General features: G+C 34.1%; 1 protein-coding gene and 1 long non-coding RNA gene across 22 annotated transcripts; one reads left to right on the top strand and one right to left on the bottom strand.

Moving 5' to 3' along the window:
* Positions 1–4,601: 4,601 nt before the first annotated feature.
* Positions 4,602–10,719, top strand: LOC120355558. 6 transcript variants are annotated; one of them, XR_005573585.1, is made up of 3 exons: positions 4,602–4,704; positions 8,203–8,373; positions 10,463–10,719. It is a non-coding gene; the product is annotated as an uncharacterized LOC120355558 (long non-coding RNA). The 6 variants fall into 6 exon arrangements; XR_005573584.1 differs by having other exon boundaries at positions 4,604–4,704; positions 8,167–8,373; positions 10,463–10,712; XR_005573587.1 differs by lacking the exon at positions 4,602–4,704 and adding an exon at positions 6,956–7,342 and having other exon boundaries at positions 10,463–10,712.
* Positions 10,720–12,846: 2,127 nt separating this feature from the next.
* Positions 12,847–20,663, bottom strand: LOC120355557. Of its 16 annotated transcripts, none has more exons than XR_005573580.1 (6): positions 19,955–20,181; positions 19,407–19,518; positions 15,263–15,329; positions 14,517–14,705; positions 13,867–14,312; positions 12,847–13,147 (listed from the first exon to the last, which is right to left on the bottom strand). XR_005573580.1 is itself a non-coding variant. In XM_039444104.1 (5 exons), exons 1-4 carry the CDS (start codon positions 20,586–20,588, stop codon positions 14,247–14,249), a joined length of 321 nt encoding a protein of 106 aa, XP_039300038.1. In that variant the 5' UTR covers positions 20,589–20,663; the 3' UTR covers positions 12,847–13,147; positions 14,111–14,246. The 16 variants fall into 16 exon arrangements, 1 of the variants encoding a protein (XP_039300038.1); XR_005573579.1 differs by having other exon boundaries at positions 12,847–13,115; XR_005573582.1 differs by having other exon boundaries at positions 12,847–13,115; positions 14,111–14,312; positions 19,955–20,179.
* Positions 20,664–21,586: the final 923 nt, after the last annotated feature.

Raw genomic sequence — 21,586 nt, 5'->3', positions numbered from 1 at the left:
GCTTGTTTTCATTCCAGCGCAAATGCTTTATCACATCTCGCTGCTCAGCCATGACTGCCTGAAGGGCACAGTTGCTTCTAGTCTCAGGCATTTTTGAGTAAGTTAATTTATAAAAAGAATTAATTAAATAACAAAAAAGAGTGATGGACGTTGAAAACTGAAATACCACATCGAGAATAGATATTTGTGAATTGATGAGACACATTTTCAATGTGAATTTGTCACTTTTAGATTAAAAAGGATAATTTTGAAACTTGGAAATACACTTTCTTCAGCCATTCCATCAAGAGGAGCAGGAGGATCTCAGCCTACAAAGCAGTGTACAAACTGTGTGAAACAATGAACCCACCAGCAGAAAAATGGCAAATATAAATGAATAATGCTAAAATAGGCTAAAATAGGACTAATGCTGAACTAAGTATAATAAATCTAATTGATAAATCGATTGAAATGACAAACTTGACGAATAAAAATTAAAACTATCAAAATCGACAGGGTAAGCCAGGGCAACTGTGAACACAAGCACCAGCGCTCCAAGCGGCAGTAAACAAAACAAGTGGTGACACACAAGCACCAGCGCTCCAAGAGGCGGCGACCAAAACAAGTGGTGACTGAAAATGCCAGATTTAACGGGGCCGCGGAATTGGGAATATCTGGAACTCAAAATATCAATGTTAAATGCCCTATGCTTGAAAACTGTTGCTGGGTGGAACTCCGAATATTTGTCAGACAGCGGAATTGGAAATATCCGGAACTCGAAATATGTTGCTAGGCGGAATTGGGAGTATCTGGAACTCAAATTACTTGTTTGGCAGATGGCGGAATTGGAAATATCTGGAACTCAAAATATCGGTGCCAAAGTGGGAGTACTTGTAATGTGTTTGTCATTGAGAAATGGTTCAAGTCTGACTTATTTTCTAGAATGATATGGACTTTTGGACCTGGTTTGTCGTTCTTTTTCAATTATAGACTATTCATATGATTTGTGATTGTACCAAAAATAAGTAGAAGTAATTTAATATTTTCCAGATAATATAAATTTTATAAATAAATAATAATACGTACATATCTATTATTTTTTAGAAAATTTATATGTCTTCATAATAGCATCAAGTTTATAGGTTATGTTATTATAATAATAATAATAATTAAGTTAAGTGTAACATACATTGCATTTGCAACAGAAACAGCTCTTATAGAGTATTGTTTTAAGGCTAATCTTTTTTTATGTAATGTTTCAAAGTAATTATAATTAGGATTGGGATAATAAAAATATACTTTTTGCTTAGTGATATCTATTACATTGTGACAGAATTTGGTTTCTCATAATTCTCATCCTGAGGTAAGTTTAATGTGGACTAAGTTACTAAAGTTGAAAATATTATTTTAAAATAGCAAATTAATTTATTAATAATAGGCTAGCAACTTTTATTAATTTCTTTGTTCTATCATTAGAATACTGAATAATATTAGAAGTAGGGGACTGAATAGGCTAAATATATTTAGACCTTATTCCTATTGTGAGATATCTTTTAAATACTGTGTTAGGTTACTGCATCATTTATCAATAAATTAAATAAAAAAGGATTTGCTAACATAAGTGATTTAAATGTAGGCCTACTGCAGTCAGGCTACTTGTTGGAAAATCCATTTAGAGAAATGATTCAAGATTAAGCTTAGAGTGGTTTAGCCAAAATGTGGATTGTTTTATAAAATAAAGTTTTTCAGTATTTTATAAAAAGTTTTCCATTAACCAAATTATAAACTGAATGAAATTCAACCAGACTCACTGAAGCCCTAGAGCTGATTGGATTGGTTGTTTGAAGATAATTTATATATGGTACTCGGACTACTGTAATTTGTAGCATCATAGAGAAACAATAGCATAAAAAACATCTCATGGTGTTTAATTTAATGGTTTAGTATAGGGCTCTTATGTTGTAAATTTCACTGTTAACTCAACCCGCTGATATTGCTATGGTATTTTTGCTTTATGGTAACTCAATATAAACTCTGGTCCACCTAATGGCAGCATTTGATTAACATTGGTGTTGCTATTCTTGTCTATCATTAGACAAATCAAATTGCTTTGGAAATTGAAATAAGTTTTGCTCTATCCTCATGTTGCTTCACATGATTGTTTTTTTACAATGTAAAAATATACCTAATTAATTAGACCTTACAAAAAGATTTAATTTAAATCATGAAAAATTTATGAATTACTAATTGAATAATATATTTTCTGGACGAATAAAATATTATTTATTATTATTATTAAATAGAATGCACATTTAATATTGGGTTACATCAGATATGTTATTCCGAATCAGCTATTCTCTATTATAGGAGCCAGTGGCAATACAGGAAATCGGCAACGCTGTTGTCCTATCTTTTCTACTGGCATTATAGCATTGACCTAACTATAAGCCTACTTGAATGAATGAATTTATTTGCCAAAAACAAGATACAAACATAAAAATTAAGGAAATGTTAATCTATTTAATTAGAAATTATAACAAAAATGATATCCTTATTTATGATAACAGTATTAATAAATTGAGATTAAATTTATGCTCACATGCATGAATACAGTAGGTGAGGCAAAAATACCTGCAGAAGGAAGATTCCTTGTTTGCCAGTGTGACTCGTATAATCAGCTGTACTTAAGTATCGCTGTATTTATTTACCCTCTTTGAATGAGTAGTTTTCATTTGATCGCCAACTTTTTTCATGCTAATGTTAAATTTAATAGAATAGAATAGAATATTTTATTTTGTGTTTGTTCCCATGAAACATACAAAGAGGTTGGTATACAATCAATACATTAATTACAGTGTCAATGTGAATTGTGAACTTGTAAAGCAGAAGTATATCACTGCCAATTTAAATTGAAGAATAACATGTTAAGCAATCCAGAAAGTTTTTTTTTCAGTTTAAATGTTTGTCTCTTGAGAATTTAAATCACTCTAAATCATTCACAAATTGTCTATATTTCATATAACTAGAGAAGTACGAGAAAATTCTATCCAATTTGGTAGCCGAGTCAATACACAATAGATTTCTGTAGTTTTCCTCATTGCCCTGACCCTCCTGGAAATATTCAGCCAACAACGTCCTTCTGCAATGTTCAAACGTAGGGCATCCGAAAAGAGCGTGAAAGAGATTATTGTCAGCTAGTTGATTACACATCGTGCATATCTCCTCACTTGAGAACGTCGCTGTGCATCCCTTATAGTAGATTGTAGAGTGGTTTGGTTGGGCTAATCTCAGTTGACTGATGAGACGCATTTTCCAAATATTTCTTCTAAAGCTCAAGTACAGCTCTCCTGTGTCTAGACTGCTTATATCCTGGAAAAGCCTATTGTAGCGTGAGTTCACTACCCGGTTGATGTCTATAAGGACTTTGTTTTTCTTATATTCCTCCAATATTCGGATTACATCTGTCCTGGTTTCCATTCTATGTAGCTCATTCTCAAGTCCAGCACTACGAAGTTTTTGGTTTAGTTGAGATATCAATTATATTTTACTTTGTTTGCGGGCATCAAATCCAACTCTTGGAGTCTCTCAAGGCATATTCTTGGCAGCCTCCCGGTCTCCATTCTCTTTACTTTCAGATACCACATCAGCATTTTTTTCAGGACTATACACTCACTGTGGTTCAATCCTAACTCAACGCGTATATAGTGCATTGGGGTATTCTTTCTCCAAAAGTAGAGTGATTTGAAGAAATGCTTATCGGCTGATTCAATCCTGTCACAGTAAGATGGCGCCCAAACTTCAGCTGCGTACAAAAGGGTAGATGCCACAATAGACTGGTGAAGTCGTACAATAGTCTCCAATTGGCTTACTCTTGTAGCGATACATATCTCTTTTAGTTTATTTGCTGCCATCCGCGCCTTCTTACTAGCCTCGTCCATATTTGCATAGAAGAGTCCAGATGAAGAGAAAACCGTTCCCAGGTAGCAATATCTACTTGCCGTTTCAATTCGCTGATCCTGAAAAGTGATCTGTCGTCTGTTACCTCTACCACCTCTTCTTACTGGTATCACTTTTGTTTTTAGAACATTCACCTCCAGATTATTCAACATACAGTATTCCCTCAAAATATCTGATGCTCTCCTGATACCCCTCCATGTCATATCTAGAACTAAAAAATCATCTGCATATAGCAGCGCCACAAGATCTCTATCTCCATTCAAATTAACTCCTTTACATCCACGATTTTCAAAAAAGGATACAATGTCGCTTATGAACAATGAAAAGAGTAGAGGACTCATTGAATCACCCTGCAAGACGCCTTTAGTGACATTGATTCTCGATTCCGATCCAGTGTTCAATTGTACAACTGCAATATCATATAGAGACTTGATAGTCTTGATCATTTTTGTGGATATGCCAAGACTACAGAGCTTAGGCCATAATATCGAATAATCCAAACTATCAAAAGCTTGTTTGTAATCCACGAACATGGTGAAAACTGTCCTTTTTTGGAGCCGAGTAGCTATGTTTAAAGCTGAACTGAGCACAAAATGTTAAATATGTGCTAATGTTAAATTTAATATTATACAAAAGTTTTCCTTATAAATTCACTTGAACTTATTATTTATATTTTACAGTGCCAAACTGATCAACTGCATCCTAATGGAATGTTCAAGATGTGATTCAGTAACTGATACGGTTGTTGCAATAATTATTTTTGACCAAGTAAGTAAACAATTCACCATGAAATGGAATTTTTGCTTTTGCTCCAAATCAGTATGGGCTGGGACACACAGAGAACAATCTGCGGGAAGCGGTCAGAGTGGCCTTCATCTATATTTTAGATATTCATGTCTATAACCTGCTAAGACCTCTCTGATTCCTGTCCGCAGATCGCTGTGTGTGTGTCCAAGCCACAAAGTTTTACCTTATTTATAAATATTGTGCGCCACCCACTTGGAAAACATTTTACAGGTGACATTTCTGTACTGTTTCGATTTGGATACTATCAAAAACAACTTGAATATGGTAATTTTAAAAAATCGATTTAATTTACTTAGAATTGATATTCTGAGAAATCAAATATGTAATGAGACAGGCAATACTTTCTTGATCACTTTATACTTGTTTTCACCCCTCTGGAAACGCTGCTGCATTGTGGTCGTCAGGCTAGTTTTACACTCATTCGGTTCGTTTCGTTTTCGGCAAATCCCGATAAGTGTGAAACAGTAATACGGTTTGAATTCGGTACCGAATAGCAACCGCATAGCACCGAACGCCCCCTCGACACGAATAGGTTTTATCATATTCGAATTTGTTGCTAGGGAAACAGGAAAAATCAAAGTCTTCTACACACGCTGGCCTTTTTTGTTTTTATTTTAACCTGATATCGTGATTATCTGTTTCAAAATTTCCCAAGTCAAAATCATATGGTCAATTCAATTCTGTTAGTTCACAGGAACATTTTTTTCTCAATGAATAGTTTGCCAAAAAAATATGAAAGATATAAATTAAAACTCAGGGAGAATTTTTTTCCACGAATATTATATGATTTCATCAATGGAGAGAAGAGATGAAGTTTATATAATACCATGTGTCAAAACAAGGAACAAATTTTCAATTTAAAAAAATTATCTCTCTAAACATCCAAAATTAACATAATCAAAAAGAAACTATTCAAATAATTCACAATTTTTAATTAACTTTTAGGGTCGGTTTCCGAGCTCGGGATTTAGCTGAGTTCTAGACTTTAACTGGCTTTAAACTCTGGAGTCAGAAAATTGGCCTTCCGAGTCAGAGCGTTGACGTAGTCGAGGACTTAAATATAGACTGTGTAGTTTAGAGATCACGTTAGACCCTGGAGTTTGTAATTTCGCTTTCTGAGTGAAGGGCTTTCAAGTCCAGGACTTGAAACAGCGTGATTTTAAACCCTCGACTGGGGTAGGGTTTAAATTCAAGTTCTAGACTTAACTGAGCAAACACAATTCAGTTATTGTTTTGGAGAAGATAAAAAGCCAAATAATTGTCATGGAATACAGTTTTTTTTTCAAAACAAATACGTTTTCAAACTTAGTAGCCTAATTAAATTTTCATTCATAATCACTGGTTAGGATCAATGATCAATAATAGCATAACGTAAAATGAAATGTTTATTCATTCACCTTTCAAAGGTTTTGCTTTGAATAGGCCTACAAAGAAATTGAAACGTATTTTCACAAAATAGTTTGAAGAGCATGCTCATTTGAATTGTCCCGCTGCAATCAGCTGTTTCCGTTTTGCTATAATGCCAACAATACAACAGCAAAATATTGTGAATTTCCCTCATGTTTACTGCGTTAAAGTCCTGGACTCAAATAAGTCGAGAACTTGATGGACTCCGGAGCTTAGAAGATAAAATCGTGACTCAGAAAGTCAATTTAGACCCGAGAGCTTATTTTAGTCCTAGACTCTGTAAGTCCAGAACTTATAGATCCCGAGCTCGGAAACCGGCTCTAAGTCTAGAACTTGAATTTATACCCTACCCCAGTCGAGGGTTTAAAATCACGCAGTTTTAAGTCCTGGACGATTTTTGATAAATCCTTGACTTGGAAAGAGGCGAGAATCTAATTCAAGTCCTGGACTTATAAGCCCTTCACTCAGAAAGCGAAATTATAAACTCCAGGGTCTAACGTGATGTCTAAACTCCAGGGTCTATTTGAGTCCTCGACTACGTTAACGCTCTGACTCGGAAAACCAATTGACTACATCTGATTTTGAATCTGACTCCAGAGTTTAAAGCCAGTCAAAGTCTAGAACTTGGCTAAAACCCGAGCTCGGAAACCGGCCCTAAATTTTTGTTGTTCAAGAAATAACATCTTACAATTTAACACCAGCTGTTATATTTAAATATACCAGCATGACCTGTGAAAATCCAAACAGCTGTTTTTGAGAAGAAAATACCTAATTAGAACCGTACGAATTAAAACCTGACATGTATGAAAGCCTCATTCGTTTTCGGTAACGAACCGAACCGAATGCGTGTGAAGCGTCTAAGCCTCACTGTGCAGAATAAGCCTCGTCGACAGAGTGGTGGTCATGGTGTGGGTCTGTCTACCCGCTAACTTTTCAGGGTCTTCTTCAACTTGTCCTCTTTCTATGCTTCGTACAGTAGCTGCAACCTTGTTCAATATTCTTTTGCTCAATAATTCAGGCCTATTCCTGGCCAAGGTTGAAGTCACTTCCACTACATGGATCAATTTTGCTTGTAGATCTTTTTATAGTGATGAGTTTCTTCATTTATTGTGAACATTTGTGGTTTCCATTCCACCATTAAGGCTGATTCCAGGATAAACATTGCAGGCAGAGTCAAAATGAGGCCACAAAGGTTGAAATAGTGGTCTACAATGAGTCTACATTGCTCCCAATTCAGCAATGGATCGGATCTCACCCAAGATTTAAACTATATATCGCAAAAAGTAAAAATTATGAATTGAGTTTTCCCTTGTGATGTGCTTCATTTAGTGAGACCGATGGTATCCAAATCGGAATAGCCTTCTTTGAAAAATGTTACCATAAAAAGTTTTGAAAATCGTGATGCACAACCTTAAGTTATCATTCTTATCAAACATGCACCTGCCACTCCCACTAAACTGTTGACGTCTTGCTCAAGTGACTCCACTGAATATATTTATGAATACCGACTTGCATGAACTAACTTATTGCCTAAGCACAAAGCAGGTTCAAAAACATCACATTCATATTAGGTGTACTTCGTCTACTTGAGCCTACGTTTATTTATTATAATTTTGTACCAATTTTCACTTACATAAGACTAAAACTACCATAATTTTATCTTTGATAGATTAACTATAACAATTTTAACATGTCTAGCTATTATGCTTATCAACTCATAAAATATTTTGTATGCAACATCAAAATAATTTAATATTTTATGTTCGCAAGTTTAATATTGATATTTAATGTGTTTTTAAGAGCATTCTAAAAGAGATATATAGAGAAATTGATGTTTTTCTAGCTCAAAAATGTAAACTTGAATCGTGAAATGTGAAGAAAATCATACATTGACAGCCTATCATTTGCATTTGAGCATGTTCCTACTGCTGGCAGCAAATAATAGGATAATAATATATATATTTTAAAATATTGAATGCTGGGATTATAATATTAATCATACTTTTATTATTACAGATTGAATCCACAAAATAATTGAAGAAATGGTTTCAGATGATTACGAACAAGCGCAGCTATCTTTGGAGAGGTAATGCACCTACTGATATCCCGTGATAAGAACTTGGGAGAGATTTAGTGAAAACCTGGAGAACGGCCACTTAGCTCACAAATCTGAGCTGTTCACATCAAGCTGATATTTGTGACAGCCATTATAGCTTTAATCATGTAAGTAAACACTCGATCAGACTATAATTTTCAATTATTTGTAACAATTAACTGCGCCCGGTTCTACTCAGAATAACAAAGGCACAGGTTTCTTTCTTTAAACTACAACAGTACTATCACCGACAGGACTCGAGTCGGAGCAGTGGTAGCGGACGGTCGTGTTTCGAGGAGCGCAGATAAGATAAACCGTTTCTTGTTTATGCCTTTAGAAATCTTTTTTCATCGTAGATCTTGTCCATAACTTAATAACTTACTTTATTAATTTATTCTTTCAATTAATACGTAATAATCTTTCTAATAATAACTCATCATTAATAACATCAGTAATAAAATCGGTATTGTACCTCTTAAAGTCTACTAAAGTATTTAGTACTTGTCTCTCTATTTGAACTTATTAGTTGCGAATTCATTCATCAGTAACCATAATCAACCAACTTAGCTGTATTAAACTGTATTGAATCGTAAATTATCTCTTTATAAATTGTAGGTTTGAATTACTCTTACTCATAATATTAATATATTTTTTATCCATCCAGGAAATTGAATAAACTAAATTTTTATATATCTGATCATTACCAATAAATATTTCACTGTATAAATTCATTACCGTATAATCGGATACAGGCCATTAAACCCTAAATAAAATGAAAAATAAATAAAACAGGAGTTCTACTATTTTTCTCTTTGGGAGGATGGTGGGAGTGTTTACCGCTACTCCTGGAAACAATTCGTCCACTAGCATCCGTCATAATGGTCATTGAACACAACTTATTTGTGCATCTATATGAGATTTGTCCCTTCTGGGATACGTAGCTTTTTCGAAATTTGAATTCGTCAACCCACATTAAACCATCCATTACACTAAAGTCTGCAGTCAGACTATTTCGTTCTGAATTAGTGATATTTTGATGAATAAAGCAAGTAAACAGCAAAACAAAAAAAACTTAAATTAGCCAACAGATTATCATGCAAGCAAGCTAACACGTATTTATATTTTTAATACTAATATACTAATCTTGCATCCTATAAGCCTATTTCAATTCTTACAGCTCATCATGAAAAATTAATTCAGTAAGATTATTGTTATAGTTGAGCGTTAAATATTCCACTAGGTAATTGGTATCAGGCATGTCACACTTAACTTTATTTTTTGAATCATTAAATTTATCTGACAATCAATATTTTCATTTATATCTCAATACGGACTTCCTATGTGCTTAGTCATGCAGCATTTATTATTCCGAAAACATATTCCTTCTCAATCAATTAGTAGTAATATATATCATTAAAGTGTTGGATTAAATAAAATAGATAGGTAAATCAGTGTTCCAAAGATGAATTTAATGCGTTCATAGTTGTTGATTGTCAGTAGATGGTCCAGAAAATACGCGATATACGATGAATCACACAGAATTCCATATTATTTCCATCTTCCATTTTAGGTTGAATATAAGCTGAGCTAAATTCAAAAAATTGTAAATTATTCTGTCATTCTTCAGTAATTAATGAATGCAATATGAACAACTCTCTTTCATGAGGTGAATCATTTTTTCCAACACTTTCCAGTTTCTCAATGATAGGGGAGTTATAATTATTTTTATAGGTCTTCTAAGGAACCATTATCTTCAGCTGGTACCAATCAACTAAACTTCAACTCCAAACCACCGTATTAATACCAGTATACAATTTATAAGTCTATTACAGCTGTTAACTTTAGATGCTAAATCATATTATCACAACATTATCTTCAATCATGATCATCTTCCCGTTCATCGGTAGCCGCTGGGCCGACAATTTTGGAAACATAGGTCTGTAGAATGGATTAATAAATAATTGTTATTAGTCCCCCTATCAAAATTTCTATTCAGAAACTATCCCCAATATTCACACAACATATTCCCAAAGTTTCATGCCGTTCTGTCAAGTAGTTTTTAAGTCTATAGGGAACAAACAAAGTAACAAATTAACACATAGTCATTTATATATATATATATATATATATATATATATATATATATATATATACATAGATTATTTCTTTCTTACATAATTATCTTTCTGTTGTTTCCACTTTTTTTTTCTGTTACAGTTTCTCGATTGATCAAAGCACCACAGACTGCATCGTTCGTCACCTCTGCCTTTAAGCGCGTTATCACCTACTCCAATAAGCCACCCCAATATCCTTAATAAGCAATAGAAGTTCTTATCGACTGTGTATGACTCATTAATATCCATGTTCTGTATAAATTTATGTGATAGGCCTACTGGTATTAATGTTGATGTACCGTAATGTTTTTTGCTCATGTATAATTGATAATAATACATTAAAAATAAATATAATGTTGAATTATTATTGTTGGTTTTTATTGAACGAGCGTTAGCGAGTTCTCACTTTTGACTTACTGAGGGCCAAAGTCGTCCGTCTGTTTGTATGCTCTGCAATAACTTTAGAAAGAATTGATCAATCAGTTTCAAATTTTAAACACGTATTCTTCAAACCTTTTTACAGGTCAAGTTACAGGTCAGTTACTTTTTACAGGGACACATACTACCGCACCGCGCCAGCACCGTCACCGTGTTTCTTGCCCGCGCCGTCACTGACTAGTTCAGATTACTTTTCGACGGTGAAGGTGCGGCCTCGTTTAAGGCTGATCGATAAAACTTCTTGAAACTGTAAATTCCAATATATTTTTACAAATAATATAAAATGCAAATTAATTTAAACAGTTCAATTGTAACAACATTGATATTTTTACATTTCCGAGTATGTCAAATTATCCAATTCAAGAGAACATCTTATTTAACTAGGTAATTTGAGAGGTTTTATTGAAAAAAGCTGTAACCAAGGTCTTAAGCTGAATAAAACCACTGAATTGAAAGTCAAGCACTTATTCTGATGCAGTATGTACGTTTAACATAGTGACTTCAGACTTTTAACATATCAGTGCTTCAAAGTGCCAGACGTTCAATCAGGTGGCATAATTCAGCTATAGGCCTCAGTCAGAACTCTTCACCCTAATATATCTCTTAATTATGATGTATCCTCAATTGGACAATAAACGTGAGACTAATTTGGACAATAGGACAATCTAATTGAACAATAGAGACTTGGATGTGTAGAAACATTAAAACATTGAAATCACTACCTTCACAGTAATTCTAAAAACTTAACATCCTTTTTGGGACACTATATAAACCAATAATCAAGTAAAGTGAGGAACTACTTACCAAGGAGTTGTGTCTTTCGGAAAGCTTTCTATGTGGTGACAGGCAGACATAAATGGCATTTTTATTTCTAAAAAGAAAAACGTATTAGTAGAAGAACGAGTTAAGTAGAAGAAGTAATAATTAAAAAGATTGAATGCATCATACTAGAGATTAATCTACTCTCAATCCACATGAAATTTATATTGATTTTTATTTCTAAGGGTTGCATCCATTTTGCACGTATCGTATAGAGCACTAGCTGACTAAAGAGTGCAGCCTTACTTGTCTTAGCTATCATGGCCGACATATTCCCTGTTTTGATAAGCCTAAAAGTTTGGTCAGAATGGACTCCCTACTTTCAAATCAGTGAAGAGTGCGCAGGTGAATAGTGGAATAAGAGTGGTGGTGTTATATGGCGGAAACTATGTCATTTTAAGTATTCATGTTCATCATGCAGTGTTAAGGTGAGCATCGAGGCTTTATTGTTGGAACGTTCTTTAAAAACAATGACAATGTGGTAGCGACGCAGATGCTTTTTGTAGGCGGTTTGGTTTGAATCTTCATGACAGTTCCTGATCTGGTCGAAAGGATCTGCACTTCCTAGAAAACAAGCTGGGCAACCTAAAAAAGGTGGGGTACCTGAAAATATCGCGGCAGTGAGGGCGTCCATTGAACAATCCCTATCGCGCTCTGTGCGGAAACATCCAGCTCCACTTGGAATATCGTCCAGAAAAGCAAGGCGAATTTTACACTTCGATCTCCATTTACACCCCTAAAAGATTATGGTTGTTTCAGACGACTGGTTAAAGCATACAGATGCTTGCAACGCACTCTTAACCTCTGTGCAACACGATACTATTCAGTGGTCTACAGATGAACCATATTTTCACGTCTCCAGATTAGTAAGTACGCGAGTATAGTAGTTCGTAGTGGAAGAAGTACAGTTGGAGTGAAGCATCAGAACAATGCTCAACGAATAATAATTATGTCTTGTAGGCGAATATGTCTTTACTCATACTTGATAATTAAATACCAAATTTGGTTTTGGAAATACAAATGCTTCTGCAACTACGATTATTGACAAGTAAATAGAACAAATGCTGTAGTTTTTGTAAGTTATGATGGATTCGTTGAAGAATCATACGATAGAATCATCTTCTAAATTACATTCAGACTCTTTTTGAAACAATAGTAGTGTTAATACAATGTTCTAAAACTAAATGGATATACCGTATACAATGGATAAAAAAATATAAAATGTGACACTAACTTGAAAAAGAAACCTTTTATTTCAAAGACTTCTACTATGGAACAGCTAGTGCTTTATTACAATAATGTACAATACGTAGGGTAACTAGTAGAAAAATGCACTATGATACAGGAATAACAAATTCCAATTCAAATCAATCTTATTCCATTTGAATGGTATCACATTTACTTTTGAGTGCAGGATTCGAAGGTTTAATAGATATGATCCCAATCAAGGTAACCGCCTTCAAAAGTCTTTCGCCATCATAAGCCAGTCTTCTATGTGCCTGTAAAATGTTGTAAAATGTCAGAATTTGTCCTGCAAAACATTAAGAAATCATTTAATAAAATAAGTTTGTATTTATTGCTGAATGAGCTATTTTTATAAAATAGTATAAGTAACAATATTATTTTCATTGGGTATTAGTAGTGCTGACATCAAAACTGAATTTTGAAGCTCAAGTGAAGGATAAATCTGAGAAGGCGAATCTGGGGTTGAACTTGGCATGGAGAGGCATTTTTAATAATGCTAAGGTAGACTTTCCAGCTAAATGTAAATGGTTTAAAGCTTGCGAAAGGGCTGTACTGTGTCACGGAGCTCAGGTATGGGATTACAGGCATATTACAATGTAAGTTACTAGGTTATTTTTAGGCTCATGGTTCAAACTGGTAAGGCAGGACAAAATACCTTATTTGATGGAAATGATTAATTTATTTGAGATAAGATGTTTGTAATTTGTTTAAGTTCCTTTTGAATAGAATGATTTATCATTCAAACCTATTTGTATACATTATTAGAAATTTAAAAGCCTAGAGATTGCAATAAAAATTCAAGTAAAATTTGAGTTGACAGGTTGTTGAGGAAGCTAAAAAACTTTGAAATTCGATAAATTGGAAGAAATTAATGTAAAATAGTGGGAAGTAATTTTAGCCAATAAACCTCACGTGTTAATTTCAGCAGAACTTACATAATAATGAAACAGGAAAGAATAAAAAATCTTAAATTATGTATAATATGTAACTTGAGACAAAAATTACCGCTTCCCATGCTTGAATCTGTATAATCAGAATGCTTGAATCTTAATATTCATTGAAGTGATTTGAAACAAATTTTTCTTCATCACAATATATGGGCAATGCTCAACCATTTGCATCAGGCAAATGCCTAAAATTGCATGATGTCCCATAATTTAAAATGTCAATAGTCAAGAAATCACATTGAATCATGAAATAGTTAACATATTTCAAGAAATTATTTCGATCCTCAAAGCTTTTCAATTACTTGATAATAGGAGTAAAATGAATGCTTTGATTACTGCGACCTTCCTTGGTGAACGGGTCCGACCACATTATGACAGAGATGTTCTTGAGAATTGAATAGGTTCCTGGATTCATGGATTTGATAGCTTTTACCACAGCTAAACAGTCGGCAAGTTGATTTCACCTCCTTCTTCCGCTTTTATGATGCAGTACAATAGGTTCACCTGGAATCAAAATAATGGACAAAATCAGAAATCAGATTATAGTGTAATTTAGTATTGTAATTATGCTTTATTTGGAAAAGTAAATTATGCATTTTCTCCTGTAGGAGGCGAGTTAATAGTATGTAGCACACCGACTAAATTGTCATCACATTGATATTTCGCACAATGATATAAGTTCATGAGACTATGTTCTATGATAATCACCCGTTAGATGCACTTCATTCCAGTATTTCCTAGAGGAGAGACGCGCATAAGGACACCTCAAGGATCAAAAACTTCATTCTTTTCACCGCTTTCTTTGATATCTGTAAAATACTTATTTGCAGTAGTGTAGCGTGCCTTCGTTTGTTATTCACGTGAAGAAATGCAGATGATCGATAAAACTTCTTGAAACTGTAAATTCCAATATATTTTTACAAATAATATAAAATGCAAATTAATTTAAACAGTTCAATTGTAACAACATTGATATTTTTACATTTCCGAGTATGTCAAATTATCCAATTCAAGAGAACATCTTATTTAACTAGGTAATTTGAGAGGTTTTATTGAAAAAAGCTGTAACCAAGGTCTTAAGCTGAATAAAACCACTGAATTGAAAGTCAAGCACTTATTCTGATGCAGTATGTACGTTTAACATAGTGACTTCAGACTTTTAACATATCAGTGCTTCAAAGTGCCAGACGTTCAATCAGGTGGCATAATTCAGCTATAGGCCTCAGTCAGAACTCTTCACCCTAATATATCTCTTAATTATGATGTATCCTCAATTGGACAATAAACGTGAGACTAATTTGGACAATAGGACAATCTAATTGAACAATAGAGACTTGGATGTGTAGAAACATTAAAACATTGAAATCACTACCTTCACAGTAATTCTAAAAACTTAACATCCTTTTTGGGACACTATATAAACCAATAATCAAGTAAAGTGAGGAACTACTTACCAAGGAGTTGTGTCTTTCGGAAAGCTTTCTATGTGGTGACAGGCAGACATAAATGGCATTTTTATTTCTAAAAAGAAAAACGTATTAGTAGAAGAACGAGTTAAGTAGAAGAAGTAATAATTAAAAAGATTGAATGCATCATACTAGAGATTAATCTACTCTCAATCCACATGAAATTTATATTGATTTTTATTTCTAAGGGTTGCATCCATTTTGCACGTATCGTATAGAGCACTAGCTGACTAAAGAGTGCAGCCTTACTTGTCTTAGCTATCATGGCCGACATATTCCCTGTTTTGATAAGCCTAAAAGTTTGGTCAGAATGGACTCCCTACTTTCAAATCAGTGAAGAGTGCGCAGGTGAATAGTGGAATAAGAGTGGTGGTGTTATATGGCGGAAACTATGTCATTTTAAGTATTCATGTTCATCATGCAGTGTTAAGGTGAGCATCGAGGCTTTATTGTTGGAACGTTCTTTAAAAACAATGACAATGTGGTAGCGACGCAGATGCTTTTTGTAGGCGGTTTGGTTTGAATCTTCATGACAGTTCCTGATCTGGTCGAAAGGATCTGCACTTCCTAGAAAACAAGCTGGGCAACCTAAAAAAGGTGGGGTACCTGAAAATATCGCGGCAGTGAGGGCGTCCATTGAACAATCCCTATCGCGCTCTGTGCGGAAACATCCAGCTCCACTTGGAATATCGTCCAGAAAAGCAAGGCGAATTTTACACTTCGATCTCCATTTACACCCCTAAAAGATTATGGTTGTTTCAGACGACTGGTTAAAGCATACAGATGCTTGCAACGCACTCTTAACCTCTGTGCAACACGATACTATTCAGTGGTCTACAGATGAACCATATTTTCACGTCTCCAGATCAGTAAATACAGGAAGTACAGATCCAGTCGACCATACAGTAGTAAGCCATTCCTTAATGGCGTCGCATAGGTTCATCAGAAAGCCAGTCATGATGATTCAAACCAAACCACCTAAAAAAGGTTTAAAAGTTGCATTTTTCAGCGTTTTGCTTCCACGCTCATATCTTGAAAACAATGCATTCAACCGACATAACTAACTATTCAAAAATGAAGCTTGATACATTCTCTACACTTTTTGTTTAGTGAAATTTTGTGATATTCCCAACAGTTCCCCAGATATTCGCTCTTGAAGGTGTGTAATTCTTAAAATAGCAGGTTTTTATCCAATGTTTTGCTCTTTCATGGGTCATAGCTCTCCAAAAATGCATCATAAAATGGGGACTTTTGATATGTTCTCCTCCTAACTAGTTTCAACATAGCTGATAAGTCAAAAATGTTGTTTAAAACATTCCCTCCAAATTCCTTTGTCAATTGGTCTATTGTTGCAAAAATGGATATTTCACACTCAACACTAAAGCTGCTGCAAAAGGTGTTGAGAAATTTGTAAAAGTGTGAATTTATACATCAAATTGAGGAGAATTTAATGCTCTATAAGCTCATAATCAACATGGATTTTTCCCATCGATTTTTAAAAAGTTATAAAAGCAAAAATAGAAAAAAATTGGTGGCAAATGTGTTTTTTTTAATGTCACACCTTCAAGAGCGGATATCTCGAAAACTAGAGGAGATAAAAAAAAGTTGTAGAATGAATATTGTAGGAGATCATGTAAGCTTTAATTTGTTATATATGATTTTTATTTCTAAGGGTTGCATCCATTTTGCACGTATCGTATAGAGCACTAGCTGACTAAAGAGTGCAGCCTTACTTGTCTTAGCTATCATGGCCGACATATTCCCTGTTTTGATAAGCCTAAAAGTTTGGTCAGAATGGACTCCCTACTTTCAAATCAGTGAAGAGTGCGCAGGTGAATAGTGGAATAGTGTTATATGGCGGAAACTATGTCATTTTTAGTATTCATGTTCATCATGCAGTGTTAAGGTGAGCATCGAGGCTTTATTGTTGGAACGTTCTTTAAAAACAATGACAATGTGGTAGCGACGCAGATGCTTTTTGTAGGCGGTTTGGTTTGAATCTTCATGACAGTTCCTGATCTGGTCGAAAGGATCTGCACTTCCTAGAAAACAAGCTGGGCAACCTAAAAAAGGTGGGGTACCTGAAAATATCGCGGCAGTGAGGGCGTCCATTGAACAATCCCTATCGCGCTCTGTGCGGAAACATCCAGCTCCACTTGGAATATCGTCCAGAAAAGCAAGGCGAATTTTACACTTCGATCTCCATTTACACCCCTAAAAGATTATGGTTGTTTCAGACGACTGGTTAAAGCATACAGATGCTTGCAACGCACTCTTAACCTCTGTGCAACACGATACTATTCAGTGGTCTACAGATGAACCATATTTTCACGTCTCCAGATCAGTAAATACAGGAAGTACAGATCCAGTCGACCATACAGTAGTAAGCCATTCCTTAATGGCGTCGCATAGGTTCATCAGAAAGCCAGTCATGATGATTCAAACCAAACCACCTAAAAAAGGTTTAAAAGTTGCATTTTTCAGCGTTTTGCTTCCACGCTCATATCTTGAAAACAATGCATTCAACCGACATAACTAACTATTCAAAAATGAAGCTTGATACATTCTCTACACTTTTTGTTTAGTGAAATTTTGTGATATTCCCAACAGTTCCCCAGATATTCGCTCTTGAAGGTGTGTAATTCTTAAAATAGCAGGTTTTTATCCAATGTTTTGCTCTTTCATGGGTCATAGCTCTCCAAAAATGCATCATAAAATGGGGACTTTTGATATGTTCTCCTCCTAACTAGTTTCAACATAGCTGATAAGTCAAAAATGTTGTTTAAAACATTCCCTCCAAATTCCTTTGTCAATTGGTCTATTGTTGCAAAAATGGATATTTCACACTCAACACTAAAGCTGCTGCAAAAGGTGTTGAGAAATTTGTAAAAGTGTGAATTTATACATCAAATTGAGGAGAATTTAATGCTCTATAAGCTCATAATCAACATGGATTTTTCCCATCGATTTTTAAAAAGTTATAAAAGCAAAAATAGAAAAAAATTGGTGGCAAATGTGTTTTTTTTAATGTCACACCTTCAAGAGCGGATATCTCGAAAACTAGAGGAGATAAAAAAAAGTTGTAGAATGAATATTGTAGGAGATCATGTAAGCTTTAATTTGTTATATATGATAGTTATGGTAAGTCCTTAATATACATATTTTTGAGTTTCATGCCAGAAACCAAAAAATGGTAAATGGAAACCACAATTTTTATACTGGGACAAAGTCACCATAATTTTAACCTAAAATGACTTTCTAAATGATCACTATGTATAACAATTAAAATATAATTAAAAACAAAAATAAATGTACTCGCCGATATAAGTCTTTTAGAAATGAGTTTTCTAATAGGCTACGAAGTTTTCAGACAACAAAATCACAAGATGAAGCAAGAAGCTAGATTTTATGTCGATAATTCAAGTAATATACCGAGATTCGACAAGATATTGATTGTAAAACCTAGATAATGATCAAGGCTACGGATATAAATGTTAAACATTGATTTCGGATAACAGATATCGGAGATAAATGATTTGAATCTTTTTCCGCGACGTGGGTCAAAGCCACCCCGGTATTTTACAAAGGCGACTTTCTAGAAGTATCTTAAGCCTAGGTGATGAAAAATGATACAATATAAGTAGAGTTATAATAAATGAGGTTATGTAGAGTTCTTTTTTATTATTGTATTAACTTAATGATAAGTTAATAGGAAAAATATCAAATAAAAGAATCATTGCTATAGATTCACAAAAAAGCTTGTAGTGCACCCAATAAAACACAGAAAGCGAGAAAGGATAAGGGGCTAAGCTATCTGTGATAATAGGAAAACAGTTACCGTACAGGAAAACTTTATTTTCTATATGAAAACATAGCAAATCAAGTATGGGTGCCTCAGTAGCCTACCTACCTTTACTTATTGCAAATGTTAATTAATTTCATTAGATTATTGGAACACATCAACTTATATTTTATAGCTTTTATAAAGTTTCTAGTTTTTAATGTTCCCGAAGACCTGGCATTACTGGCAAGGGCTGAAGAAGTTAAATCATAAAGAAGTAAATAAACCATTTCACAAAACTTAAGTAACTTACATCTAGTTTTAATAGGTTGATATTAAAAGAAAACTTACTTGGTAGGTTTTTGATATTTCATTAGCTTCATTAACTTGAGCCATTCGTTCTCCACAGAAAACTCAAAATATAGGTACGATATAGGCAGTAGTAGCCTAATGCTATTGTTATCTGAAAAATAGTTTCCAATTAGGCCTAGCATAAATTAAATAAATATAGGCTAAGTGAATTATCATCAGAATAAAACTAAATAGCCAAAATAAGTTAAATCAATAAAATATGGTATGCTACTCTAGTTTTAAGTTTGATGTTTTTAATTAAAAACATTGAAAATATAAAGTTGTCTTTCTTATTGTATTACTTTATGTGATACCCATGATTATAAAATAAAGTGATAAACAATGAAACAATGTTGATCAACCAATCTCATTGATTCACAGTGAAACTTGCTTATTGTTTAACTCTAAATGTATTAGGAAATACTGTACCTATGTAACTAAGTTAATGACCAACAACCTTGAAAAATAAACATTAATTGTTATCATGGATAAATAGCAACATAATATTTCAATAGGAAAATTCAAATCCTAAATAATGAAATACTTACCAACATATAAGTCAGTTTCTTTCTTGTTATAATAAAGATTTTTTTATTAGGTATGCTACATTATTGCTACTTCATTTTATAACTAATACCATAACCAACAGTAAAAACACGAATTAAAATTATAGTGGTTTATAAAATAATAGTCATGTACATATTATGCAAATTTTCAAAACTCTGTTATCTGTTTCAAACAAGACTGACGACTGTTGATGAATTTATTCTAGGTTAACTATATATAGTGAGGTCCACGTTATAATGGCAGTGGATAAAGATAGAAGAATAGCGATGCCGATTCTCTGCATTAATTAATTATATTTCTACACTGTCATAAACATAATTGGCATCGTTGTGGACCTAGAAAAGGATAATACCACCGGCTTTGTCGAATGATAGACAAGGATAGCAAAACCAAAGTTGATCTAATAGTCATTATAACGTGGACCTCACTATAGAACCCTTCATATTTGTTTTGCGATAAATTTGTTTCATCACACATTTACACAGTCTCGCTAATAACGATCGATACTGTGAGTTCGATATATTTCCAATTCCACATACTTTCAATTCCACCAGCTGACAAGATATTTTGAGTTCCGCCGGCCTGCACGATATTCGGAGTTCCGCCTGTCAACATATTCGGAGTTCCATATATTTCCAATTCCGGCCAGCTGCAAGATATTTTGAGTTCCAGATATTCCCAATTCAGGCGACCCGATTTAACAGCTATGTATCAGGTCGGCAGTGGACCACTAGCGCTCCAGCTGCAAAGATACAAACTAATGACTACCACACAGAAAACATGACAATACAAAATCAAAAATCATAAAAGAGATTGTTTGAAGATGGCGAATAGTTTTAACACAATTTGACAGATGTTCCTTTTCAAATTGTGCGTCGACATATATACAAGGTTTTTGGAAATTCCAAGGATAATATAAAAGGAAAAAGTAGCCTCCTTCGTAAGCCAATATATCAATGTAAAAATCAGACTATAGAACTATCCATCATAAATCAGCTGTCGAGTGGATTATAATAAATTGCATGCAATGACGCATTATATCTCAATGTAACTTGGGAAAGAAATCAGCAGCTGTGTAGACTATTGATTGCATGCCTCATTGAATGCAATTTTTATGCACTATTAAATGAACTATTGATTGCATGCAATAAATAACTAAAATACCATAGTATTGGCTCTCAAATTTTCTCTGCTTTGAACTCGGGCTGTCCTGTTGCCAGTATGTCTTGAAGGAGATTAGCTTTTGATGTTAGCATTTTTGATACACCAACCCGAACAGCCATTAGCCGTTTCTACACCGATATCTTGCTGACACTACACGACAGGATAGAATTTACTCTGATGGACAGTATATGAGGAGGCTGTGGTTTATAAACTGCGCGAGGTCTACTGTTCACTGAACTACTAGTATTATACTTCGGTCTATCCACAGAGAAGAGTATTCCTCCTACTTTGTGGTTACTCAAACAGATACTACGCTTGCGCAGTAGAAAGGAGCAGTTCTACAGCGAGCCTCGCCTATCTGATCTCAGTTATGGAAGCAAATTTTTTAGTCAAATTATATGAAAAAATATATATTCTTGATTAATTTGACACTAAATTGATTATTTTAT

The sequence above is a fragment of the Nilaparvata lugens genome, unplaced genomic scaffold (assembly GCF_014356525.2).
Source record: "Nilaparvata lugens isolate BPH unplaced genomic scaffold, ASM1435652v1 scaffold2806, whole genome shotgun sequence".
NCBI lineage: Eukaryota > Metazoa > Arthropoda > Insecta > Hemiptera > Delphacidae > Nilaparvata > Nilaparvata lugens.
Note: the sequence above shows the minus strand (reverse complement) of the source record. Positions and strands in the feature narration are given on the sequence as shown.

Coding starts and splice junctions, on each gene's coding strand:
- LOC120355557 (XM_039444104.1), bottom strand. CDS start 20,588: ATGTTGACAGGCGGAACTCCGAATATCGTGCAGGCCGGCGGAACTCAA. Junction 19,519..20,512: donor GTCAGCTGGTGGAATTGAAA/GTATGTGGAATT, acceptor ACTATTTTTCAG/ATAACAATAGCATTAGGCTA. Junction 15,330..19,406: donor AAATATCAAAAACCTACCAA/GTAAGTTTTCTT, acceptor TTTTCTTTTTAG/AAATAAAAATGCCATTTATG.